The following is a 24,874-nucleotide window of genomic DNA, read 5'->3' on the forward strand; positions in this document are numbered from 1 at the left end:
AAGGGGGGGAGATTCCTTGACATTACATTTTTATAGCTTCAAAAACATCGATGGTGTTACTCTCGTTAGCAGCAGTGTGTTTCACCCAGGAGGACCCCACATGGAGCGTTGACACTAATCCGGATCCTGAAACGTCTGTGCTTTCTGCTCAGCTCGTTCCATCTACCCAGCAGCTGAAACAGATGGTGTCTCTCTCAGTTTTATAAAGACAAATGCCACATTAAAACATGCAGAAATGAGTGCTTAAGAGACAGGTGAAGGTGAGGTGAGAGTTTGTCTTACCTGCTCTCTTCCTTGGATCTCAATAATCTGGGTTAGGTCATCACAGTTGGTCACAGGAGCTGACCAACCACCAGACAGAAGACTGAGCACAGCCACAGCAATGAGCATAAACCCCATCATGTTTCACCACTCACACAAAGAAACTAAATCTGATCGTCTTTGTGTACTGCACTGATTGTAGCTTGAAATAAACTGCATCAACCTCGAGTTTTATCTGGTGCTTGTGAGGTTCATTTGCTCGTCCCCCTGTGCGTTGTTTACATATGTTTTGAAATCTGGTTGAGAGGTAAATAAATTTATTGGCACTGTGTCCTCACATTGAAACAAAACCAGGAGAACTAGCGCAGCAAAAGTTCCAAGATTTTAGATGTCATTTATGACAAATAAAAAATAAAAAAGAGCCTGATTACATTGCCCTCTTGTCTAGCACCAATTCTGGCACGACACCACAATTCCCCGTCGCTGGTCCTGAAAACCTCCTTTTCCCAGTGGTCCAAAACAAATGTAGTACAAACACTGAAGACTGAAGATTTTACAGACACAGAAAAATTTAATAAAGCAGAATTGCTCCAAAACAAACAGTAAAAGACGCATTCATGTTTATTTAGTGTCATCATTTTTATTGACAATCCTCCATAGACAGCCTCTTGACATTGGATGACAATGTTAATCTTCCTCTATTAAATAAACTATGCTACTGAATATTGAGAACTGCCTTCACTCCATCTTCACTGCCAAGAATATCTCCAACCAATTTGGAATAGTCCTCGTCAGTCGCAGTGTTGACATCAGTGGTGTTCTTAGTAGACTCTTCTGGGCAGAAACCTGTAGAGGTAGAGAAGAATTTCACAAACATTTAAAGTAAAGATTTCTTAGCTTTCTTTCATGTGCTTAGGTTTCTTAAAGGAAATCTCTTTTCAGTCAGATCCAAAGATGAAGACTCAGTTAATCTAAACTTTGAAATGATCATTTCCCTATAGCAAAAGGTTGCTTGCAGCTTAAATACTTTCTAGCAGCTACAACATCGGTTACAAATTATAAAAGGTAATTTGTGAAGGATGTACATAAGAGGATCAGGGCCACGTAAAATATATTTTCTGTTTTAGAATTTGGACCGTTTTTTTTTCCTTCCATCTTTCTGTGGTGTTGGTTAGCACAGTTTGGTAGAGCATCTGCCCCTTGCTGCAGTGGCTCAGGGTTCGAATCCAACCTGTCTGATTTTTTGCCTTTTTTTTCTCAAAATTTTGACTTATTTTCCATAAAACTCTGACTTTTTTTCTTCAAAATTCAGATTTAGAAAAAATAAAATTCTGACATTTTTTTTACTTTGACTTTTTTCAGATTTTTTGCATTTTCTTCTCAAAATAATTCAGAAAGTCAGAATTTTGAGGGGAAAAAAAGACATTGGATTTGAACCCTTGGCAACAGATGCTTTACCAATCGAGCTAACCAAGACCACAGAACCATTTTTAAGAAAAAGGGTTTAATAAAACTGTTTTTAAAAATGAAAAATAAAAACAAATGCCCATAACAGCAGCAGTTTCCACCACAGCTTAAAAATCAGAATTCTGAGGAAAAATTGTTTTTTATGTGGCCCTAACCCTCTTCCGTAAGGATAAACAGGAGCCTCAGGGGATATATTGTTGAAAAATAACATGACTTTAAAGCCTTAACACCAGATTATATGTGTCAAAGTTCATACCTTTATCTGAGTCAAAGATGACAGGTGATGGTAAGTTCAGACATTCGACCTGCTTGGTAAACTCTTCCATCTCAGCAGCAGTCACCTTATTTCTCCTGCCTCATAGACAGAACAAGTGTATACAAATAAGACATCCCTGAAGTAATATATTAAAGACCTGCTGTACATTTTAATTCTTACTCAAAAACTGGAGACCCTGTCCAGAGGTGTATTTTGAGGACACAACAAGACAGTCAGGGCAGCCAGTCTTCAGCAGGACCTCAGAAGCAGTCTTAGGTTGCTCTGGGGATACATACAAACAAACATCAGCACTGTGGCAATGCTGGACACAAAGTCCAAATCTGTTCAAACTGTTTGTACTGTGTGTTTCATCAGAACGACTCACCTGCAGAAACAGTGTTGTTTTTCAAGGTCTTCGTACTTCTGGAAGTGTAGCAGCGTCCAAATCTTTTATAAGTAGAAATTTTAAAAAGTGAAATTACAAACTGAAATTCTTTAAAAAAAGACAGGACACAAGACTTTGGCTTGGAATCATTGTGGAACAAAATGCAAGCTCTAAGTCTTGATAGAAACCTTGAATTTCGGGTTGACATTACATTTTTACAGCTTCAAAAACATCAATGGTGTTACTCTCGTTAGTAGCAGTGTGTTTCAGCCAGGAGCCCCCCACATCGAGCGATGACATTAATCCGGATCCTGAAGTATTTGTGCTTTCTGCTAAGTTCGTCCATCTACCCAGCAGCTGAAACAGATGGTGTCTCTCTCAGTTTTATAAAGACAAATGGCCACATTAAAACATGCAGAAAATGAGTGCTTAAAAGACAGGTGACAGGTGAGGTGAGAGTTTGTCTTACCTGCTCTCTTCCTTGGATCTCAATAATCTGGGTTAGGTCATCACAGTTGGTCACAGGAGCTGACCAACCACCAGACAGAAGACTGAGCACAGCCACAGCAATGAGAATAAACCCCATCATGTTTCAGCACTCACACAAAGAAACTAAATCTGATCGTCTTCGTGTACTGCACTGATTGTAGCTCGAAATAAACTGCATCAACCTCGAGTTTTATCTGGTGCTTGTGAGGTTCATTTGCTCGTCCCCCTGTGCGTTGTTTACATATGTTTTGAAATCTGGTTGAGAGGTGAATGAATTTATTGGCACTGTGCCCTCACGTTGAAACAAAACCAGGAGAACTAGTGCAGCAAAAGTTCCAAGATTTTAGATGTCATTTATGACCAAGAAAAATAAAAAAAGAACCCGATTACATTGCCCTCTTGTCCAGCTCCAGTTCTGGCACGACACCACAATTCCCTGGCACTGGGCCTGAAAACCTCCTCTTCCCAGTGGTCCAAAACACATATAGTACAAACACTGAAGACTGAAGATTTTACAGACAGAAAAATTAAATAAATCAGAATTGCTCCAAAACAAACAGTAAAAGATGCATTCATGTTCATTTAGTGTCATCATTTTTATTGACAGTTATCCATAGATAGCCTCTTCATTGTGTAAGCATGTCATGATATTTTTTGACCATGTTAATTTTCTGTTAATCCAGTCATACTGCTGAAGAAAACATCGACCATTTCCTTCATTACATCTTCACTGCCGAGAATTTTTTCAATCACCTTGGAGAAATTCTCGTCAGTCGTGACGCTGGTGAGATCAATGGTCTTTGTTTGTTGGGAGGTAGACTCATCTGGGCAGAGACCTGTAGAGGTGGAGTGAAAAACAAAGACCCAAATTCACTTCTTTGAGATTTAAGTAGTGATCGTCGAGGGAGAAGTTTGACCTTTTAGGTGAAAACCTGTTATTCTGTGATCTAACTTCAGTTGGAGTTTGTTGCGTATGAATATTTTCTTTTACGTCACGTGGATGGCCGGGTGTGCCAGTATTGCTTACCTGGTGAACACATGCCATCAGGATGCACTATGGAAAGAAGACAAGCCAGCAGGGGCAGTGTGATGCTTTGGGCAATGTTCTGCTTTGAGGAACGCATCAACGAGTTCAAGGTGTTGACTCTGCATCTAGATTCTGCAGATCTCAATCCAATCAAGCACCTGTGGGATGTGATGGACAAACAAGTCTGATCCATGGAAGCCACACATCTGCTGCTGACATCTGGGTGCCAGATACCACAGCAAACTTTCAGAGGTCTAGTAGTCCATGCCTCGATGGTTCAGGGCTGTTGTGGCAGCTAAAGTGGGACCTACACAATATTAGACAGGTAGTCATAATATTATGGCTATTATTATTATAAAAGTGGCATGGGAGGTCAGGGGAAGCCCATGAGAAGAAGCAAAGAAGCTGTGGATATCCAAGTGCCCGAAGATAAAACAGCAGAGCGGTTCTATAAAATTGTGACCATGGGTGAAGGAGATGACGAGGATGCCAAGGCTCAAAGAATGAAAGCCCGACTTTAAGCTAGTGAAGGCCTAACCATCCTGTGGGATAGTGAAGAAAGCACTATGCCTCAGCCACCTAACCAAAGTGCAGCCTGGAGGAAGTGATAGCAGTGTTCGCTTTCATTGTATTAACAAAGAACTGAAGCCGAAGAGGGTGTAGAAAAGCTTAAAATCTGAAGAGGGACATTCATCAAAGACAACATACACCCCAGCATCAGAGCTTCAGTATTCTTGGAGGTCTCTTACTAGAATCTCATGGGAAGAAAGGACCCTCAGAGAGGCAGGACACCGTAAGCCGAGATGAACAAGATGACAACAACTGCAAAGGCAGAAAAGATTGTTGAAAACCAGCTGCCAATGACTACCCCATTGAGGCCTCCATCATGTACATCATCCATCATCTACAGCAGTTGATGCATATGAGCTTTTTGGACTTTCACTGTGTTACCAACCAGACGTTGGATGCTTTGAGGTTGGTTGGAGGTTGTAAGTAGAACAATCAAAATAAGGGAAGCATAGATTAGATTTAGATGACAAGTAAACCTGGAAAATGTCTAAATAAATGTAGAGTGTGTCTGACTGTGGCCCCGTCGCGCCCATACATTATTATTCACAGTGCAGTAGCACAGAGACTTCAATAAAGTCAGTCAAAGGCAGGCTTGAGGTTGCCGAGCAACCAGGGTCAGCTGCAGGTCAGAGCAATTAACTGCAGCTGTGCTCTGTCTGTGTGTGTGTGACTGCTGAGAGACACAGAAAATCTCTAAATGAAGCCCCTCCAACTAGTGGACACTAATGCCAAACGGTAGGTCGTATCAAAAAGCCCAAATGACCGTGAGCATCCTCATCTTGTCGACCATGTGAATGCTGAATTTCAGTGTCTGAAGTTAAGAAAATGTGCCCTGGGAAGAGAGAGAAAGAACAGGTGCCCTGTGTTCTTTTGGGAAATTTCTCCTCTCCGGTTTACATGGGAGTAGATGGGGCTGTCGGTGGGTGATCCTGGTGCATCAGTAACAAAACTGCAGGAGGCGTAGTAGTAGTAGTATGAGTTAATCTAGATTTTGAAATTAACATTTACCTATCAGTAAAAATTTACTTGCATCTTAAATATTTTCTAGCAGCTACAACATCTGGTACAAATGGGGATATATTGTCAAATACCTTTAAATTCTTGAAGCCAGATTACACGTGTCAAAGTTCATACCTTTATCTGAGTCCAGGAAAACAGGTGTTGGTAAGTTCAGACATTCAGCCTGCTTTTTAAACTCTTCCATCTCAGCAGCTGTCACCTTATTTCTCCTGCCTGAGAAAGAGAGAGAACGAGTGTATGCATTTTTTTTAACACATATCTAAATTATAAAAAGTGAAATAAGACAAATATAACATTTCATTGTTATATCTAACAATATGACACAGAATGTTCATTTTAAATCAGTGGAGCTACTTTGTACTACTTCATAGTTAAGTACTTCAGTCCAGTGTTTCTCAGCAAGATTAATCTGAGGAGTTTAAATAGTTTTACATCATGTTATGTGACTTTAGGTGTAACTACTACATTATTTTTTCCACTGGAATGGCACCATATTTAGATTTTTAACAATGTGTTGTGTTTCATAAGATTATTATGTTTTTAAATGTTTAAATATTTGTTTCATATGTTTTAAATATTTCATATCCACGTATATATTTTATTTAAGTAACGTATTCAAATAAATAACGTTCATTACTTTTCATAGAATTACACCTGTTAAAGTCTAACCATGCTGTCCCCTAAGTTTAACATTTCATGTAGGGTGTAAACTCTCAGCTGTGGATCATTTTGATTTCATCTTTTATGTACTCTGTACGCCTTAATTCTTACTCAAAAACTGGAGACCACGGTATGTGCTTTGTCCAAGGGTGTATTTTGAGGAGATAACAAGACAGTCGGGGCAGCCAGTGTTCAGCAGGACCTCAGAAAGAGTCATAGGGCGCACTGGAGATACATACATAAACAAACATCAGCACAAGCACAAAGTGCTGTGGCAATGCTGGACACAAAGTCCAAATCTGTTCAAACTGTTTATACTGTGTTTCATCAGAACGACTCACCCATAGAGAGAGTGTTGTTTTCCAAAGTCATTGTACTTCTTAAACTGAAGCAGCGTCCAAACCTTTCATAAGTAGAAAGAGAAAAAGTAGAAGTGAAATTACAAACTGAAATTCTTTAAAAAGAAAAATCAGTGCAAATGGACAGTTAGAAGTTTGTAACAAAATGCAAGTTCAAAGTCTTGATAGAAAACCTTAAATTTAGGGTTGACATTACGTTTTTTGAACTTGAAAAACATTGATGGTGTTACTCTCGTTAGCAGCAGTGATTTTCACCCAGGAGGTCTCCGAGAACGCCTTTGTCAGGACCTGGGATCCTGTAATGTCTGTGCTTTCTGCTAATTGTGTCCACTTGCCCAGCAGCTAAAACAGATGGCGTCTCAGTTTTATAAATACAAATGGCCACATTAAAAAATGCAAGTAAGAGACGGGTGAGGTGAGAGTGTGTCTTACCTGCTCTCTTCCTTGGATCGCAATAATCTGGGTTAGGTTATCACAGTTGGTCACAGGAGCTGACTGTCCACCAGACAGAAGACTGAGCACAGCCAAAGCAATGAGAATAAACCCCATCATGTTTCAGCACTCACACAAAAAAGCTAAATCTGTGTCTTTGTTTACTGCACTAATTGTAGCGTGAACTAAACTGTGTCAACCTCGAGTTTTATCTGGTGCTGTGACGTTCATTGACTCGTCCCCTTGTACTTTGTTTACATATGTGTTGAAATCTGGTTGAAAGGTGGCAAGTTGATCAAGAGCCTGAAAGTAATATAATATTTAATAATTATTATTAATAAATAATGGATTAAACTTAAAACATTTCCAGTAAGTAATTTTATTGTCAGAACTTTGTTTAGACAGCCCTTTTTATTATGTAAGCATGTGATGATATTTTTTAACAATCTTAATCTTCCGTTATTTCAAACCTGAGACAAGATCGACAATATTGAGGAAATCCACATTCCCCCTTTTCTCAGTCGGCTTGGAAACTGTCGCTCGCGATGCTGGTGAGATTCTCTGTTTTTTGGTAGAGAGACTCTTCTGTGCAGAAACCTGTAGAGGCAGAGAAGAATTATACAAAAATTTAAAGTAAAGATTTCTTAGCTTCCTTGTGTCGTGTGCTTAAGTTTCTTAAAAGAAATCTCTTCTCATTCAGATCCATAAATGAAGATTCGTGGGCAGCTACTACATCAGTTACACATTATAAAAGGTAATTTGTGAAGGTTGAACAGGAGCCTCAGGGGATTTATTATTGTTGAAAACATAACCTGACTTTAAATTCTTGAAGCCAGATTACACGTGTCAAAGTTCATACCTTTTTTTGAGTCCAGGAAAACAGGTGATGGCAAGTTCAGACATTCAGCCTGCTTGTTAAACTCTTCCATCTCAGCAGCTGTCACATTATTTCTCCTGGCTGAGAGAGAGAGAGAGAGAGAGAGAGAACAAGTGTATGCAAATGAGCTATACAGTACTAGTGCTTATGCACAGGCTCATAGGATGATAACTTTGTGCTCCTGATCAGTACTTTAGTCCAGTGGCTCTCAGCTTAGGCTCCTTCAAAGGGTCTTTAACAATGTGTTTTGTCATGTAAATATTTGTTTTATGTTTTAAATGTTTTATATCCCCCTATATATTTAAATAAAGTATTCATTATTATCATTAATATCTACATATGGTAAAAGTTTGACCATACTGCCCCCCAAGTTTAACATTTCATGCAGGGTGTAAAAACTTAGCTGTTAGTGCAAATCCAATTCACGCTTACTCTTGAGGTGTCTGCACATAGGTGCATAGTTACATACTAATGTTAGTACTATTATATACAAATGGTTTACACGGAGATACGTGTCTGTGTCGCTAGCTGTTATTTTGCTCAATCCTGACTTTGAGGTTATTTGGATAGGAGTACCGGAGAGCCGCCAGGATGGCGCCACTGTCTAATGTGTTAATGTATGTATGGCACCACTGTCTAATGTGTTAATGTATGTATGGCACCACTGTCAAGTGTGTTTATGGCACAACTGTCTAGTGTGTTAATGTATGTATGGCACCACTGTCAACTGTGTTCATGGCGCCACTGTCAAGTGTGTTAATGTATGTGTGGCACCACTGTCAAGTGTGTTCATGGCGCCACTGTCAAGTGTGTTAATGTATGTGTGGCGCCACTGTCAAGTGTGTTTATGTATGTATTTAAATTACAATCATTTACAACCTCCACTGTATGTAAGGGCTTGCCCCGCATAGTTCAGGAGAGTTTCATTATTTGGCTGAAGGCTCTCCAAGTAACGTTTTACTTGATTATGATACTGAACTTATTGTAATAAATTTGTTATACAACTAAGACAGTGTCGGCAGAGTTTTTCTTCAAATGTCTTCAACTGCATTGCCACTGAATATATGACTCTAAGAACATTTTGAATTCATCTTATCAGTCAGTATATCTTAATTCTTACTTAGCAACATGAGACTATCGTATGCGCTTCGTCCAAAGGTGTTTTCTGAGGCGATGACAAGACAGTCGGGGCAGCCAGTGCTCAGCAGGACCATGGAGGCAGTGAGAGGGTCCTCTGAGAATACATACATACATAAACAAACATCAGCACAAGGACAAAGTGATGTTGCAATGCTGGACACAAAGTCCAAATCTATTCAAACTGTTTGTACTGTGTTTCAACAGAATGACTCACCCACAGAGAGAGTGTTGTTTTCCAAGGTCATGCTATATCTTAAACCCAAGCAGGTTCCAAACCTTTAATAAGTAGGAATTTTAAAAAGTGAAATTACTAACCGAAATCTTTTTTTTAAGAAATCAATGTGCAAGACTTTGGCTTGTGATCATTGTGGTTTGGAATAAAATGCAAGCTCATATTTTTTTAAAATATAAACCTTGAATTTAAGGTTGATATTACATTTTTTGAGACTGAAGGACATTGATGGTGTCATTCTCTTCAGCAGCGGTGTATTTCACCCAGGTGGTCCCCAGGGACAGCTTTGTCAGGGATTGGGATCCCGCTTCATGTGAGCTGTCTGCTGAGTACGTCCACTTGCCCAGCAGCTGAAACAGATGGTGTCTCTCTCAGTTTTATAAAGACAAATGTTCACATTAAAAGATCCAAGTAAGAGACAGGTGACAGGTGAGGTGAGAGTATATCTTACCTGCTCTCTTCCTTGGATCTCAATAATCTGGGTTAGGTTATCACAGTTGGTCACAGGAGCTGACTGTCCACCAGACAGAAGACTGAGCACAGCCGCAGCAATGAGAACAAACCCCATCATGTTTCAGCACTCACACAAAGAAGCTAAATCTGTGTCTTTGTGTACTGCACTGATTGTAGCGTGAAGTAAACTGTGTCTACCTCGAGTTTTATCTGGTGCTGTGAGGTTCAATGGCTCGTCCCCCTGTGCTTTGTTTACATACTGGATGTAATGAAATCTGGCTTAAAGGTGAATAAAGTGAAAGGTTTATTGGTACTGTGTGCTCACTCAGAGTAATGTGTCACTTTATATAAGCTCATAATAGCCATCATGATAAATAATTATCCAAAATCATCATATCGCTTATCAACCTCTATGCAGATGATACACAGATTTACCTCCTCGATATAACTCAAATACAAATCCACAGAAAATGATGTTAAGACGTTCCAGAAAACTACAAACTTAAATCTGTGAATAATTACGCTTTAAATCAACCTCTTTTGAACAACGGGGAAGTGGACAGAGCTTTCCCAAACCTAATGTTAACTTATCAATAAGGATTAAATTGTCGAAAAGTTGCCATGTAATGCAAAATACATCAGTCACCTTTTAACATGACAATATATTTTCACTGTCTCTTAGTTCTGAAGAGTTTGCATGTATAACACATTCCCTTTTCTCTAAATATTCAACAGGCCTTCTAATACTATCAAGGAGTTAACTCACCAATCTTGGTGGGTTTGTTAAAATAATAATAGCTACCTTTAAGTTGCTATTAAAGATTTGGCATAGTATGTTTATTTGCTTGTTTGTAATTGTAATTCATAAGTGTTGCTGTGAACTTATCTTATAGTTCAGTACATAATGTGATACATTAAAAAGCAAAAAAATAAGATAAAACAATAAGCGACTATTACTTTTATTATAAAAGAAGGAAATGCTAGTTCATCCATCTCAATTTTATTATTTATTTATGTATATCAGTAAAAAACATGATTAAATATAAATAAATCAGTTCACAAACATATCAAAAAGACTATCCAGGAGTCTTGCTATTCGTTGTCCCACCTTGTTCTCCAATAAGGAGTGGAAGGCAGTGAGCCCGCCGAGGGATGGCATGTTGTCTTGGCAGATTTCTGTGTACAGACAAATAAAAATAAAAAAAAGTCACAAAACAAACAAACTCTGTACGACATGATGAAAAATGACAAAACTCTCACCGTAGTTTGTGTCTATTATCATAGGCGATGGCATCTGGAGACATTCTGCCTGTCTCCTGAGCATCTCCACATCAGCAGCTGAGACACTCTTTCTCCTGCCTGGAGGTAAAGATGTTAGTTAGGAACAATGTCAAACTAAAAAATACTAAAAAGAGGAAGTACTGATGCCTTACTAAAAAGGAGAAGACTGGTGAATTTATCTTTGCCAGCTGTAATTTCTTCATAGGCCACCAGACAGTCGGAGCAGTCAGTCGGCAGGTAGCCTTCTTTGAGGTAAAAAGGTTGCTCTGTGGAAAAAAGAAATTGTGTGTGTGTGTGATTGTTTGAATAAAGATTTCGAATTCCAAAAAGTCTCTTCATCACTCACCAATTGACATTGTGCTGTTTTCAAAAGTCACGTTGTATACTAGCTTGGAACACTGGCCATATCTGTGAAGGAAAAAATAAAGTTATATACAAATATAATGTTATAAATGAAGCAGATATACAGAAATTACTGCAACCGTGTATTCAGTTTTGTACACGTAGCTTTTATCACGCAACTTTAGCGTCTTTGAGCTTGTTTTGGTGTGTGGAAACACAAGTTCTGCAATAAAAACGTTTCTTACATGAAAGTACAAAACTATTTGCAAGGAAATATACTTAAAGTACCAAAAGTAAAAGTACCGTATACTCTACATTAGTGTTAAGATGCTCAACAAACACGCTAAAATACAAACCAGAGGCTTTACAAACTATTAACGCCTTATTTCAGCAGAAACATGCAGCCGTCAGTGTCGTGTTGTGATGGTGTGTGCTGGTGATTTACACTCTCTGAGCCTGGACGATATTCAGGATGTTGCTCTGGGCGGTTGCAGTGACGTTCAATGAGACGCTGGTCATCAGACGGCCCAAGGAGCGAGTTCCCGGGAGGTCAGAGCTCCCACCGATGTACAGCCAACTCCCCAATATCTGCAGGACTCAGACAGAATATGTGTTTTTCAACCTTTGTATGATATACTAAATTAGACATGCATAGGCCAATAAAACCATGGCATGTGATGTATTTTGCAAACTCTGGAAGAGCACAGTCTTATTAGACTTTTACAGCTGGTCAAACAGTCCTAATTTCTACATGTTTCACCGAGTCACAGTCCCATTTTTTAAAATATTTGTCTGCAGCGATGTCAGACTAAAAAAAATATGTTATTCAGTAAGTTATGGATTTAAGTTCACATCTTTAAAAAACTGATTATAAGTTAGGTCTATTTAAAACTGAAGACAGTAGAGGTTGTGTGAATATGATGTATGATTGAAGAGGACAGGAAGACAATGATACTGACCCTGAAATCTCACCAGATTTGAAAACAGCTGGCAGACTCAAAGAGAGGATTTATCCTCCTAACTGAACCTGAAAACAGACGTGGAGCACTTACATCTTCACTGCTGACAGATATCGGTTTGATCAGACTGTCACAGCCGCTCAGAGGAGCAGAGTGTCCCATCGAGAGAAGACTCAGCAACCCGACAACAGCGACACACTTCATCCTCAGCATGGCTCTTTCCTGCTTTTAGTTTGTCTTCCACGCTCAGCTACTTACTCCTGAACATGTATTCACTATCCTGGGAACTCATGTAAACAAAGGAGGGGGACTTTGACCTGCTCGAGGCATTGAAATGTATCGATCTGATCACACGTAACAGTTCTTGAACCTTTTACAGGCATGATTTATTTGACTTATTAAAGTATTAGTGTTATTATTATTGTTGTTATTATTAAATATGCAGTTACATTAATGTGGGCTTATTATTTTCATATTAAGAAATGATGGTACTGACTCATTTTAGTGTAAGAATAGTGAAAGTTACATTTGAGCATCTTTCCCCGTTTGTGGGCGGCCCCTGGTGGGGGGGCTTAGGAGACCTATGGTTTTAATATTATTGTTATCTTAATGGCTTCGCATGCTTTAAATTAATGTGGGCTTATTATTTTCATATTAAGAAATATGTATATAATAGTAATAATAGGAAAAGTTACATTTTGTTTGTGCCCCCCCCCTGGATGGCGGCGTCGTAACTTTCACTTTCCTATATAAAACTAGTTGATACTATTATTTCTTAATATGAAAATATAAGCACACTTATCTAACTGCATAGAAAAGCCTATTTAATAATAATAATAATCATAATAATACTCTCCTAATGGCAGTCACTCTACTCTCTTCAGATATTGAGATAAATATGAGATATTTAAATCTCATCCCTGCAAATCTTGGGCTTTGGTTCCCAAACTAGATGTTATCGTCTGGAATATAATTGTTATTAATCATGAAATGTTGTAAAATCTGACAGGACAAAGGCACTGATGAGAACAGCTTCGTCCTGCATTAGAAAAGTGTGCCGATAAAACAACCAAAGAGCTCAAATAACAAGAAAACCCTGAATTAATAAATAAAAATGCATAAAAGCAGCATATGTGTTGTATATTGCATATTTTATATACATATTTTATCCATTCATAATGTTGAACTTGTAATTAGTTTGTCTATATATGTAGTATGCCATAAGGCAGTTTAATTTAAACCAATACATATTTTACAAGCTTAAGAAAAGGACAAATAAACTGAAACCATAAATCAAACATACACAGACATGCAAGAAGTAAATAGACACCTTCATTCAAATTCAAGGTGTCTAGTTACTTCTTGCATGTCTGTGTATGTTTGTAGACTGTAGATTTTAGTAACACTGAGGTCACGAGTCCAGCCAAACGTTTTGTTTGGTCTTATTTCCAAATTAAATATTCATTTGAGTTCACGTGAACTTTGTCCACGCCTGCTGGTAATGCCAGAGACATTTTGTTTTGCAGCAACACAGTCACTGATCAGTGTTTCTTTTTGAAAATAATTCAAAGATAAATTATAGAAAATTGTTTATTATTATACCTCAGACCCTAAAGGTGACTTATAGGATCCACGATGCCTGTGAAATAATAATATGAATCAGTTATGTGAAGTAAATCACGACACTCGTCTTATCAAAAGTGTATTTTTTTAATTGAACTTAAACTGAGAGTTTCTCTACAGACGTCTTCATACAGAACAAAAAGGACAACAAACAAACAAACAAACGACAGAAAAAAAAAAAAGAGCTGCTGATCGCCGTGACGTACGCTGAAACCTCCGAGTCTGACCTCGTCGTTACAGCAGGGCTCCGAGAGGAGGAGGAGGGATGAGGAGTCGAGGAGAGAGCGAGGAAGGGTTTGAACACAGATCGATGCCCTGTCTGATGTCAGCTCGTGAAATAAAGAGCAGGACCATCCCTCCTTTACCACCTCCTCCACTCCATCCACTCTCCGTCTGAGGTGATGGTGAGGATGGACGACAGCCGGGTGGAGGAGAAGTGAGATTGATGGCGAGGGGAGTGACAGGACTCATCGATCACTCTGACTTCTTGGTGTTTCTTTCCTTTCTTTCTCATGTTGGTGGTGGTGGTGGGGGGGACACGAAGGGACAGACGGACAGACAGGAGGTGCTGATCTCTACTCCATGGCTTCCTGGTTCTCCTGGTCTGCGCTGATCTCCTCACTGGCCTCTTTGCCCTCCTTGCTCCTCTTGCTCTTCTTGTGTTTGTGCCTCCGGTGGCTGTCGCCCTCCTCGCTGTCGTGCCTCCTCCTGCTACTGCTGCTAATGATAGGAGACGGGCGACGGCGTGGAAAAGGGCAGAGGTGGAGAGGAGGGAGGAGATCAGAGGGATGAAGACAGAAAGGACAAGGAGATATTAGCCTACAGTCCATGTTTCAGGGGAGGCGTTTTGTGTGTTTGTGTGTGTGTCTCTACCTGCGAGAGGACTTGTGGCGTCCCTCCTCTTTCTCTCGGTGCCGCCTCTCTCTGTGTCTTTCTTCTTTCTCTCGGCTGGACCGGTCGCGATGTCGCTCTGCGTAACCGCGCTCCTGGTACTCGCGGTAACGATACCGCTCCTCGTCGCTGCGGGAGTTCAAAGAACAAGATGTTAAACTCTGTTGTGTTTGCGTGCGTTACAGTCAATGAACACATTGTGTTTTCGACCCTCTCACCTGGTGTAGCTCATCGCTGAGGGGCTGTGCTCTCGCTCTCTCTCCCGCTCGTGTGTCCTCTCTCGGGGTCGGTCTCTCTCCTTGTCTCTCTTGTCGTCTCGACGGGGATAGTAGTCCCAGGGTTTCGAGTTTTCCATCATGGGGGGCCAAGGAGGAGGCACACCTCCAGCCATGGGTGGAGGATATGCACCTAGAAAAATGACTTTGTTACTTTGTGTTGAAACGTTTCCTGGAAATGAGACTTTAAATCCAGTTAAACTTTTGAAAATTAAAACCAATGACATGAAGAGACATGCTTTAATCTTTCAATATATCCACGTTTGCACTGTTTTAAAACACATTTCAGTCATTACTTTCCATATTTATTACAAACAGATTACGTCGCAGAGCTTCTCACCTTGAGGGAACGGATACGGAGGAACAGAGCGTCCGTCATAACCTCCTGGGTGACCGCTGTGGGTACAGAAGAAAGGAAACATTATACATAATTAATGCAAAGCTAGAGGGCGACATCATGAAACTAAAAGATAAAATATAAAATTTCTTCCTTTTTGGTTGTGAGTTTGAGTTTTTTAAAGTTTTAGATATTACTGAAATGTTTCTGGTCCCTTCACGTCTTTGTGTTTCGACTTTAGGGTCATAAAGTTCAAAAGTTTTGTAATTAAAGCTTTTAATGAAGAATGTGAACTTTGAACTCACGGCATGAGTCACATGATTTCTGCAGTAGAGATGAAGAAAAACTTTTTGATCCACGCAGAGAATCACTCGAGTAGTTCATCTTTTTAAATGTTCATCGATCCTTAAACTTCACTTACTATATATTTAATTGATTCAATTCAGCCGTTTTCTTTAAAGTTCAAGCTAAAATATTTGATCTTGTTTAATAAAAAAAGCTTTTCATGTATAAATCAGCATCAAAAACTAATTTTAACGTGTTTCAACGTTCTGCATTTATCAAATTAATGAGCGATCATCTGTCGTATGAAAAGTTTCTTCTATGCTTCAATAAATCTGTGCAGCATCTTGAAGGCAGCTGGACTGACGTATCTGTTGATGATGTGCAGCTCGGTGTCATTACGCACCGCCGTCCACCACCTTTACTTTCATTTAATGACCTGCACACGACAGCAGGCTGCCACAAATAACTCAGTATCTGCCTGACGTCGATGAATCCAGCCTCGCTTTGAGTGTTTTATTCTAGAAATGCATTACGAAGCAAACGTGTCACATTTTGAGATGTGTATATGTGACATTTTATGCAGTTTTATACAGACTGAAACAACGCTGGATTGATGCGATTGTATACCATCGGCCTCTGGCTGCAGATCTGTGGTGCTGCTCTGCACCTTCCAGACCTCGATGGGATCCGGAAGAAGCCTTCACTGTGACTGGCTCAGTTGTTTCAGGGTGATGAGACCAGCGACGTGACTGTCTGAGAGTATATTTATTATATTAATCACCTTCACTCCGCCCCTCTGCTGCTGCACCAACATGAACCTAAACAGCAGGTGCGTTTGGAGACGCCCACACAGTCATTGCACCCAAAAGAAAAACAGAGCCTTTAGAGTGTGTGTGTTTATGGGTGTGTTACCTGTCCATAGTGGGAATGATGGAAGGAGGAGGCCCACTGGGTGGAGGAGGAAAACCAGGAGGGGGGACAGTAATGGGCAACCCTACGAGGGAGAAAAGGAGAAGAGAATAAACACAGTGAAACAATGAAACAGGATGTTTAAAATCCACCGTGACGATGGTGAAGAACTTACTGGGCGGGGGGATGAGTGGAGGCGCAGTGCTGACGTTGGGCGGTGGAGGTAGGAAAGGAGGAGGCGGTATGTTTGGAGGAATTGGTCCGGGAGGAAAGAAGGGAGGTATCTTCGCCGGAGTCGGCTCGGCGTCTGACTGCTCAGCGATCACCTGCAGAGATCAACAGACACAGTCGGCGTCGTTTCTTTGAAATAAAACTCGCGGCGAGCGTCCGCGCTGCTTCTGCGTACCTGGATATTGTTGCCATCTAGATTGTGTCTGCGTCGGCCTTCGACCCGGCTGATGGTGGCTGTCTGTCCGCCAATCACATCTATAGTACCGCTCGTCTTCCTGGGAAGTGAGATAGAAAATTAAAAAGAAATCAAGGCACTGAGCAGTTTAAACAAATATGTTCACACACACACACACACCGTCTACTCACAGACTACAAATCTAAGTCACATGACAATGCAGCTCTAAATCAATTCCACAGCCCGACTGACACTGGATCTTTGAGTTTAAACAATCTTGATGCAGATGTGTTTGAGCTGTGACCGAGCAGTGTCAAAATCGAATCGTCTGAACTCTCTGGTGGACCAAATATGGAACGATGACACCATTTAACCCTGATCTCCAAACCTAATTTAACATTTCTGATCTGTGATTACTTGTTACTAACTGGCCAACAGTATACTGACACCAATAAGTCTGAAGGTTCTCAGTCGTCCAGGTCGTCTTTCTTTAAAAACGTTGAGTCTGGGGCAACTGGACTTGGATCCGCGAAGACGTTTCGCCTCTTATCCAAGAAGCTTCTTCCATTCTGACTGACTGGTGGGGAGTCTGAGTATTTACCCCAGGAAAGATCACAGATCCCACCACTCCACCATCATGGGCAGTTCTACAATCTTTCCCAGTCAGTCAGAACTGAAGAAGCTTCTTGGACCAGAGGCGAAACGTCTTCGCAGATCTACGAACAAAGTCCAACTGCGGCAGACTTGTCGTTTTTGAAGATACAGTGCTTAACAAATTGTCAGAGACCATCCAGCAACATGAAATGCTTTAATGCGGACTATTTAATTTTCAGTGAATAAATAAAAAATCCACCTTTTTATACCCAAATTTTAGTCAGAAATTAATCAAGCATAATATTCAACCACTAAAATTGATATAAACTATAATCTGAACATCTTAAAATCACATTTTTTCTGTTGTTTTTTTGGAAAACAGTAAATTTGAAAGTTCACAGATAACAATAATAATTATATTACATACTGCTGCATTAACCATTACAGAAACATTTACCAATGCTGTTTATTTAGGGCAGCTGTGGCATAAACTTTACATCGAGTGGTGGTCTAATACATTTGTTAAGCACGGTACTTTATCAGGTACACTGATTCTTAAGGAGCTCATAATGTTTCAGCTTTTGTTGACACCGTCAAAGAGGTATTCATTCAACTACCATGTTTATTACTGAGGTTGTAGTTAGCAGTAGAGTTGAACTTGACTACATTATACTGACGTGTTTCTAATATAGAATATACATATAAATATAAACACACAGACACAGGAGAGGGCCAGAATATTAGAAACACCTCTCAATCAGTCATTTAGCTGACTCACAAAGAAGGGAAACAATCATGGTCATGTTAGTGCGGCAACAAGTTCTACTCACATTGGATCAAGTGACAGCTCTAGAGGGGGATAGAGGTCAGCATGTGAGAGAGGAGACATCCTCTGAAGACCTGGGTCGTCCCTGATCTGGTAGGAACTGGTAGGACGTTCCACCAAACGAAGGGGACAACAGATGAGAAAAAGTTTTGGCAGAGCACAAGGTTTGGGGAGGAAACATATGCCTGTAGGCGGGTGGGCGCAGATAATGCAACAACAGCACCCGCTGATAATAAACATCAAGTAGGATTGAAGGCTCTCTGAGTGTGTCAACAAGACTTGAAACATCTTGAGCTTCTTAAGACTTTATCTCAGTCCTTCAGAGCTCTAAACACTCTGCTAGTGTCAGACACAGCCCCTAAAAAAGACATTTTAATGCCTAACTTGACTTTTTAAAAAGGTTTTGACCATCACTCATATTCACTCTGTGTGTCATGTCCAACATCAACATCCTGCACAAACTAAACATCTCATGAAGGAGGGATGATAAAGGGTTTTTATCAAATAAGTTAGGAGCCTCCTGTTATATGGAAGAATTATCCTATCTTTATTCAAGAGCGCACATTTTCAGTTTGAGAGCATGATTTCTCCTTCTCATGCTCAGATTTATTTGTCCTCGTGCTCACACTCAGATCTAATGTGCTCGCGCTCAAAACAGCACGTCCTCTCAGGTTGAAGCGTCTGCACAGACTGAAGGATGTCCCGCCCTGCGCTTAAATTAGTGTGTTTCACCAGCCAATAGGGAGACAGCTAGAGTCTGGCCCAATCTTGGGTGCGTTCCTTCACGGTTTTTGGGCACTTCGCAGGGGCGGGTATATGGTCTGTTTGTAAAACTGCCTTTCTTAAAAATACACCAATTTACCATACTAGCCAGCTATTTGAATCGTCACCTATTTAAGACGCCGGTTTATTTATGTATAATTAATCTTAAATAATCCTAAAAAGAGTTATCGTCGTTTAGACACCGTATGATTCCATTTATCGTAGACTGTTTCTAATTTTATATCTGCGAAGTGCCCAAAAAGCGTGAAGGAACACACCCAAGATTGGGCCAGACTCTAGCTGTCTCCCTATTGGCTGGTGAAACACACTAATTTAAGCGCAGGGCGGGACATCCTTCAGTCTGTGCAGACACTTCCATAGACATATATACATAGACATATATACATAGACATATATACATAGACGCCGCAGAGGGACATGTTCTTGAGGCGATCACATTGAAGCTTGACGTGTGAGCTTCTAAAATGTGAGCTCGAGACCGGCGAAATCATGCTCTCAAACTGAAAATGTGCGCTCTGGAATAAAGATAGGATAATTCTTCCATACTGTTAAGGTTGTTTTCTGAGCTACACTGATCTGCTGTCTCTCTAACTCATGTCAACTTTCTACGTCATGACACATGCACATCAAACATCCCAAAAGACACAAACATGGGCAAAGAGAAAGAATCTCTGGGGGCCTTGGAAGTAGCGCCGGGAGTTTTTCTGTGGTCACGTTTCATGGTCAAGAAAAACGCCAGGCCCCGTGTTATTATTTTTAAACATTTACACATTTTTTCCCCCCATCAGGCCCGTTTAACCTTTGCAGGGACCACTTACGTATAATAGGACATGTCCTGAACAGGCGGGCCAGTCCACTGAGGGGGAGAGATCCTACCATTTTGAAAAACAAAGGACAGGGGTCAAGATGATGAGAGTAACATCGGGCCTATCACACACACACATACGCACACAAACACTCACATATAGCCCATGGGATGGTGACCTATTTTATCCACGGGGACCACAGGTAAGCCTGGAGGTGACCAGGTGTGTGTCGAGTTAGCGTCTGAGCGTGTTGAGCTAAACACAAGGAATGTTTTCACTGAGCGGTTATATCACTACGACACAAGGTGTGATCCCTTCCCCTTTACTCGAGTATTAAGTCTCCTCTTCGAGCCCTCCCTCGTCTAGTTTCCATTTAGAAATGTAGCGCAGAAATTCCCAGATGTTTACATGTTTCCACCCACGACTGTTGCGTAAATATCAGGCGTTAATCTGTCGAAATAAACAGGTGGTGGCGCCAATAAACTGTGTGCAATATCATGTGGAAAATACGATGGAAATATGGATCTGATGTTTTAATCTGGGAGGAGAGACATTTTTTAAAATCAACACACCAACTTTTGCACTTTTGTCAGCCGAGTGTAAAACATTTTAAACAGGTGATCTGGAAACACATTTACACTTAGCGTACCTACTTTTTCCGTACACATAACTTCTCATGCATACTGCACTGCGAGGATGGAAAGCAGAAGTGTTACCTGGTGACCTGAGTGACGGCGGACTTGTACAGGCTGACTGGAGAGGTGAAGTCTGGCTTAGAAGTGTGAACGGGCAAACTGGACATGTCCTTTTCGTTGCCCGTCCGACCCTGCTGCACCTAAGAAAGACACAAAGCGAGCTTATTATTATCATTATATTTCATGTGATAGTCAGTAACTGGAACTAGCTGATGAGAAGCCGCTCTCTCACCGTGATCTTGCTCGTCACCGAGCCGACAGTAGACACCTCCAGGCCCATCCGCAACCTCTTCTGTTTTTCACAGTAAGCCTTCCACGTGTCTTCATTGAAGCCGTAGTTAAAGTAGTCGGACAGATCCGCTCCTACACAAAACACACAAAACTTGTGAAGCACTGCACATGTTTAAATAAAGAATTGGACATTTTATCAGCTACACACAAACACACAGACTGACCTGGCTTCCTCCAGGGTTTCTCCTCGAAGGACTCCATTTCCACCTCGAGCACTGGAACTCCGTTAATGTTTCCAGGAGCGTCCAAATCCACTCCCTTCAGCTTGGTGGCTAATAAAAACAAACAACAACATTTACAGAAACCATTTATAAATATCTACGCTCTGTGCGTCAGGTCATGTTCAAGAATAGAGATCCATACTTTGTCCATAAGGTCTGGAGCCTGTCGTCTTTATGTTGAGGTTGACAGGTGGAGCTCCGTAAGGTCTGTGAGGAAGAATAAAAGAATTAAAGATCTACTGTCACGTATAAACACAAATAATACCAAACGTGGACAAAAGCCAGACTCAAATGCAGAAGCTGGCACATAAAATAAAGAGAATTTGGTCCCGCGTTACCCATTTTAACCACCATCTGTCAGCGTAACATATTGCTCCGTTCAGACCGAACTCTTGACATGAACCTACGTGTACTGCGGCGCTCCAGTTTTTATGTCTCCGATGGTGACACGGACGTCATCGTCATCATCATCGCTGTCGCTGTCACTGTCGACATCCTCGCCCGCAGCTTCACCTGTGGCCTGGCGAGAGACACGACACGTTAAGAGACCGCAAGAGAGAACGAAGTGTGAAAACCGGAAGGCGAGCGACCTTACCTCAGAGGCTACACCGTTCCCTGTAGCGTGAGCAGCAGCATCTTCTGTTGAAGCGTCAGCAGGTGCGCTGGAGATAAAGAAAAAAAAAAGTATTAAATACACAGACAGCACAGAACGTACATGGTGGGAGTAGCAGCCTGTTACTGAAGGAGCCGTTTAAGGCTCCATATTATATAAGATAAGACAAATATTTACTAACCACATGACAAATGTGCAAATTATCCAAATGTGATCTATAAAAATACAATTAAACATTAAACAGCAAATGGTTGGTCTGAAATTGTTCAGTGCTGCTTGGATAGGCGATTTAATGTTATGTGTTAAAATAATAAATCAAAACACAAAGTTAATGTTGCAAGAAAACATTGGTAGATAGCCTTTATAACTTATGCATGTTACCTCGGAATCGAGTAACAAGAAATCAAACTTCTGATAAAAAAGTGTTTTTAAAAATTCTAAGAGAGCCAGACGCCGAGGCCTGAAAACAAAACCGGGACAGACGACAACAGAAAACAAAGTTTTCAGAGCGATGCTGAAGTCGCCTATAATTCACAACGACACGACAATATAAACAACATACAACAGAAGTCATAAATAAATGAACAGACAAGACAAAAATAAAAAGAATAAAAGTAGTCTGTGATTCAGCGAGCCTGATCTCTGTTGTAAAAATTAGGATTATACTGAGGTTGAGATGTTTTAACTCTCTCGTGCACTTCCTTTATTTGGCCTGTGTTTTACTGAGGCTGGCAGGGAGAGATTATTATAAACCAATAGTTCAAGGACAGGAGAGACAGGCCCGGGAAGTGTCATTCAGACAAGAAACATAATGTTCATTCCTGAGAAGAAAACCAAAAAAGGTCCCTATCAGTGAGGGAGGTGTCTGAGACGGTTAATTTTAAAGAATGTATAAGAACTAACAGTTAGAGCTCCTCGAGGAGCCTTTTCTCTGTGACCCTCTTTGTGTTAAACGCTCCTTCTTGTACAAGAATAATAAACTCTGACACTTTGAATCCAGTCCTCCTTATTCAAGAGTAGTTCTTCTTTAAAAAAAATCCAGTAACAATCTCCTCAGGCAAAGTCAAGGAGCCGTGATGGAAAAAGCACCGTCACATTTAGATTTAAAGGCTGCGAACTGGCTCGTAAGGGGGCAAAGTTTCTTTAAATCCTGTGCAAAGATGATGTAAACGTAAGAATAAGCACACACAACTTCATCCTGTATCTACAGCTACTGCGTTTCTCCGGTGTTGTGCTTAAATCTGCAATATCTTCTATGTACATATACACATCTTTATATTTTTTAAGCAGACTGCACCAGTCAGCTGTCAAGCAGAGCTACAGGTGTGTGCACTACCTGTGCATTTGCAGTGAATTAGCACACCTGTACCACAGGTTTTTCATGTCAGGATGGATACAGGTGTTACATACCTGACTGCTGCGTTCAGTTTGGCCTCCTCGTCCTCATCTTTGCTCTCAGACTCATCTGAAACGTGGAAAAAAATGCAACATTCATTCAACAGCAGGTGGATTATTGGCACAAAATCAAACAGAAGAGCAACATGATGAGTGTTTAACACCTTCACAGGTTGGTTTCTAACTTTATAAATGAGTTATAATGAGTTAAAACTAGTTAAAACGAGTTAAAACGAGTTAAAATGAGTTAAAATGAGTTAAAATCGCTCTTTAGCTGCTAAAGGCCGACAAAATCAAACAGAAGAGCAACATAATGAGTGTTTAACACCTTCACAGGTTGGTTTCTAAGTTAAATAAATGAGTTATAATGAGTTAAAATGAGTTAAAACGAGTTAAAATGAGTTAAAATGAGTTAAAATCTGCTAAAGGCCGACAAAATCAAACAGAAGAGCAACATAATGAGTGTTTAACACCTTCACAGGTTGGTTTCCAAGTTAAATAAATGAGTTATAATGAGTTAAAACGAGTTAAAACGAGTTAAAATGAGTTAAAATGAGTTAAAATCTGCTAAAGGCCGACAAAATCAAACAGAAGAGCAACATAATGAGTGTTTAACACCTTCCCAGGTTGGTTTCTAACTTTAAAAATGAGTTAGAAAGAGTTAAAACGAGTTAAAATGAGTTAAAATGAGTTAACATGAGTTAAAATGAGTTAACATGAGTGTTTACCACCTTCCCAGGTTGGTTTCTAACTTTAAAAATGAGTTAGAAAGAGTTAAAACGAGTTAAAATGAGTTAAAATTAGTTAACATGAGTTAAAATGAGTTAACATGAGTGTTTAACACCTTCCCAGGTTGGTTTCTAACTTTAAAAATGAGGTGTTTAACACCTTCCCAGGTTGGTTTCTAACTTTAAAAATGAGTTAACATGAGTTATAATGAGTTAAATCGAGTTAAAATGAGTTAAAACGAGTTAACATGAGTTAAAATGAGTTAAAATGAGTTCAAATCTGCTAAAGGCCGACAAAGCAAAGCCAACAGCCGCTAGCTTAGCTTAGCTTAGCTCCCAGGCTAACTCTCTCATAAGGCAGACCGTGTTTTTAGTTAGCCGTTTTGTTAGCACAGCTCAGCGGCCTTTATCTCTCCGGCAGAGGACAGGTGTTGTCCCCGCGGAGGTTACAGGTGTGTTTTACCTCCGTACAGCCATTCCTCCTCCTCGTCCCCGGCGCTGGCGTCCGTGGTGGCCGTCTTGTCCGCCTCCTCCGCAGACATGTCCGGATAAAACACGGAGCGGAAAAACACGAGCAGCGGCTTCAGGCGGTCAGCGAGAGCACGGACACACACACACGGTTAATTCCGTCCTTCACAGGTAAAAGCAGGTTGTGCAGAAGATATTTTAAGTCTTCACGGATTCATCAACAACCTCCGCGGCTCACTGTGCTGCTGCTCTACCCGGAAAAGCTTCTCAGGGTCCCGCTAAGGTCAAGCGTCCCGCCGGCGGTGAAACACGCACAGCGCCCCCAGCGGACGAAGGACGTCATGTTTTATACTGACTGATATCTGATACTACTACTGCTGCTACTAGTACTACTACTACTAATAATAATAACAATAATAATACTACTACTACTGCTAGTACTACTACTACTAATAATAATAACAATACTACTACTACTACTACTGCTAGTACTACTACTACTAATAATAATAACAATA

At 40.5% G+C, this 24,874-nt stretch overlaps 4 protein-coding genes across 14 annotated transcripts in view; all 4 read right to left on the reverse strand.

Annotated features, from left to right (window-relative positions):
* LOC113744003 (uncharacterized) overlaps positions 1-3,087 on the reverse strand; it is a 6,269-nt gene extending 3,182 nt beyond the window's left edge. The window contains exons 1-5 of the mRNA XM_027283746.1: positions 2,839-3,087; positions 2,581-2,726; positions 2,370-2,431; positions 2,165-2,266; positions 1,985-2,083 (exon numbers count right to left, since the gene is read on the reverse strand). Coding sequence (XP_027139547.1) covers positions 1,985-2,083; positions 2,165-2,266; positions 2,370-2,431; positions 2,581-2,726; positions 2,839-2,958 — 529 coding nt within the window. The 5' untranslated portion in view covers positions 2,959-3,087. The remainder of the gene's footprint in view (positions 1-1,984; positions 2,084-2,164; positions 2,267-2,369; positions 2,432-2,580; positions 2,727-2,838) is intronic.
* Positions 3,088-3,435: 348 nt separating this feature from the next.
* Positions 3,436-9,822, reverse strand: LOC104937410 (uncharacterized). 3 transcript variants are annotated; one of them, XM_027283744.1, is made up of 6 exons: positions 9,627-9,822; positions 6,691-6,836; positions 6,477-6,538; positions 6,247-6,360; positions 5,590-5,688; positions 3,436-3,694 (listed from the first exon to the last, which is right to left on the reverse strand). In XM_027283744.1, exons 1-6 carry the CDS (start codon positions 9,744-9,746, stop codon positions 3,522-3,524), a joined length of 714 nt encoding a protein of 237 aa, XP_027139545.1. In that variant the 5' UTR covers positions 9,747-9,822; the 3' UTR covers positions 3,436-3,521. The 3 variants fall into 3 exon arrangements, with proteins under 3 accessions (XP_027139545.1, XP_019111862.2, XP_027139546.1); XM_019256317.2 differs by lacking the exon at positions 9,627-9,822 and adding an exon at positions 6,927-7,188; XM_027283745.1 differs by lacking the exons at positions 3,436-3,694; positions 5,590-5,688; positions 6,247-6,360; positions 6,477-6,538; positions 6,691-6,836 and adding exons at positions 7,286-7,523; positions 7,786-7,884; positions 8,924-9,037; positions 9,158-9,219; positions 9,380-9,525 and having other exon boundaries at positions 9,627-9,819.
* Positions 9,823-10,612: 790 nt separating this feature from the next.
* LOC104937408 (hypothetical protein) lies at positions 10,613-12,485 on the reverse strand. Its single transcript, XM_010753630.3, has 6 exons — positions 12,304-12,485; positions 11,697-11,839; positions 11,256-11,317; positions 11,062-11,175; positions 10,889-10,987; positions 10,613-10,804 (listed from the first exon to the last, which is right to left on the reverse strand). Exons 1-6 carry the CDS (start codon positions 12,421-12,423, stop codon positions 10,680-10,682), a joined length of 663 nt encoding a protein of 220 aa, XP_010751932.2. The 5' UTR covers positions 12,424-12,485; the 3' UTR covers positions 10,613-10,679.
* Positions 12,486-13,901: 1,416 nt separating this feature from the next.
* On the reverse strand, positions 13,902-24,675 carry fip1l1b (FIP1 like 1b (S. cerevisiae)). Of its 9 annotated transcripts, none has more exons than XM_027283509.1 (19): positions 24,352-24,675; positions 23,176-23,230; positions 21,748-21,814; positions 21,560-21,672; positions 21,295-21,359; positions 21,096-21,203; positions 20,873-21,003; positions 20,662-20,780; positions 20,102-20,200; positions 19,958-20,011; positions 18,361-18,456; positions 16,937-17,036; positions 16,706-16,856; positions 16,534-16,615; positions 16,249-16,374; positions 15,340-15,395; positions 14,943-15,132; positions 14,707-14,853; positions 13,902-14,550 (listed from the first exon to the last, which is right to left on the reverse strand). In XM_027283509.1, exons 1-19 carry the CDS (start codon positions 24,428-24,430, stop codon positions 14,409-14,411), a joined length of 1,980 nt encoding a protein of 659 aa, XP_027139310.1. In that variant the 5' UTR covers positions 24,431-24,675; the 3' UTR covers positions 13,902-14,408. The 9 variants fall into 9 exon arrangements, with proteins under 9 accessions (XP_027139310.1, XP_027139309.1, XP_027139312.1 ...); XM_027283508.1 differs by having other exon boundaries at positions 13,902-14,553; positions 24,352-24,674; XM_027283511.1 differs by lacking the exon at positions 20,102-20,200 and having other exon boundaries at positions 13,902-14,553; positions 24,352-24,674.
* Between the last annotated feature and the right edge of the window lie 199 nt (positions 24,676-24,874).

The sequence above is a fragment of the Larimichthys crocea genome, chromosome X, assembly GCF_000972845.2.
Source record: "Larimichthys crocea isolate SSNF chromosome X, L_crocea_2.0, whole genome shotgun sequence".
Lineage (NCBI taxonomy): Eukaryota > Metazoa > Chordata > Actinopteri > Sciaenidae > Larimichthys > Larimichthys crocea.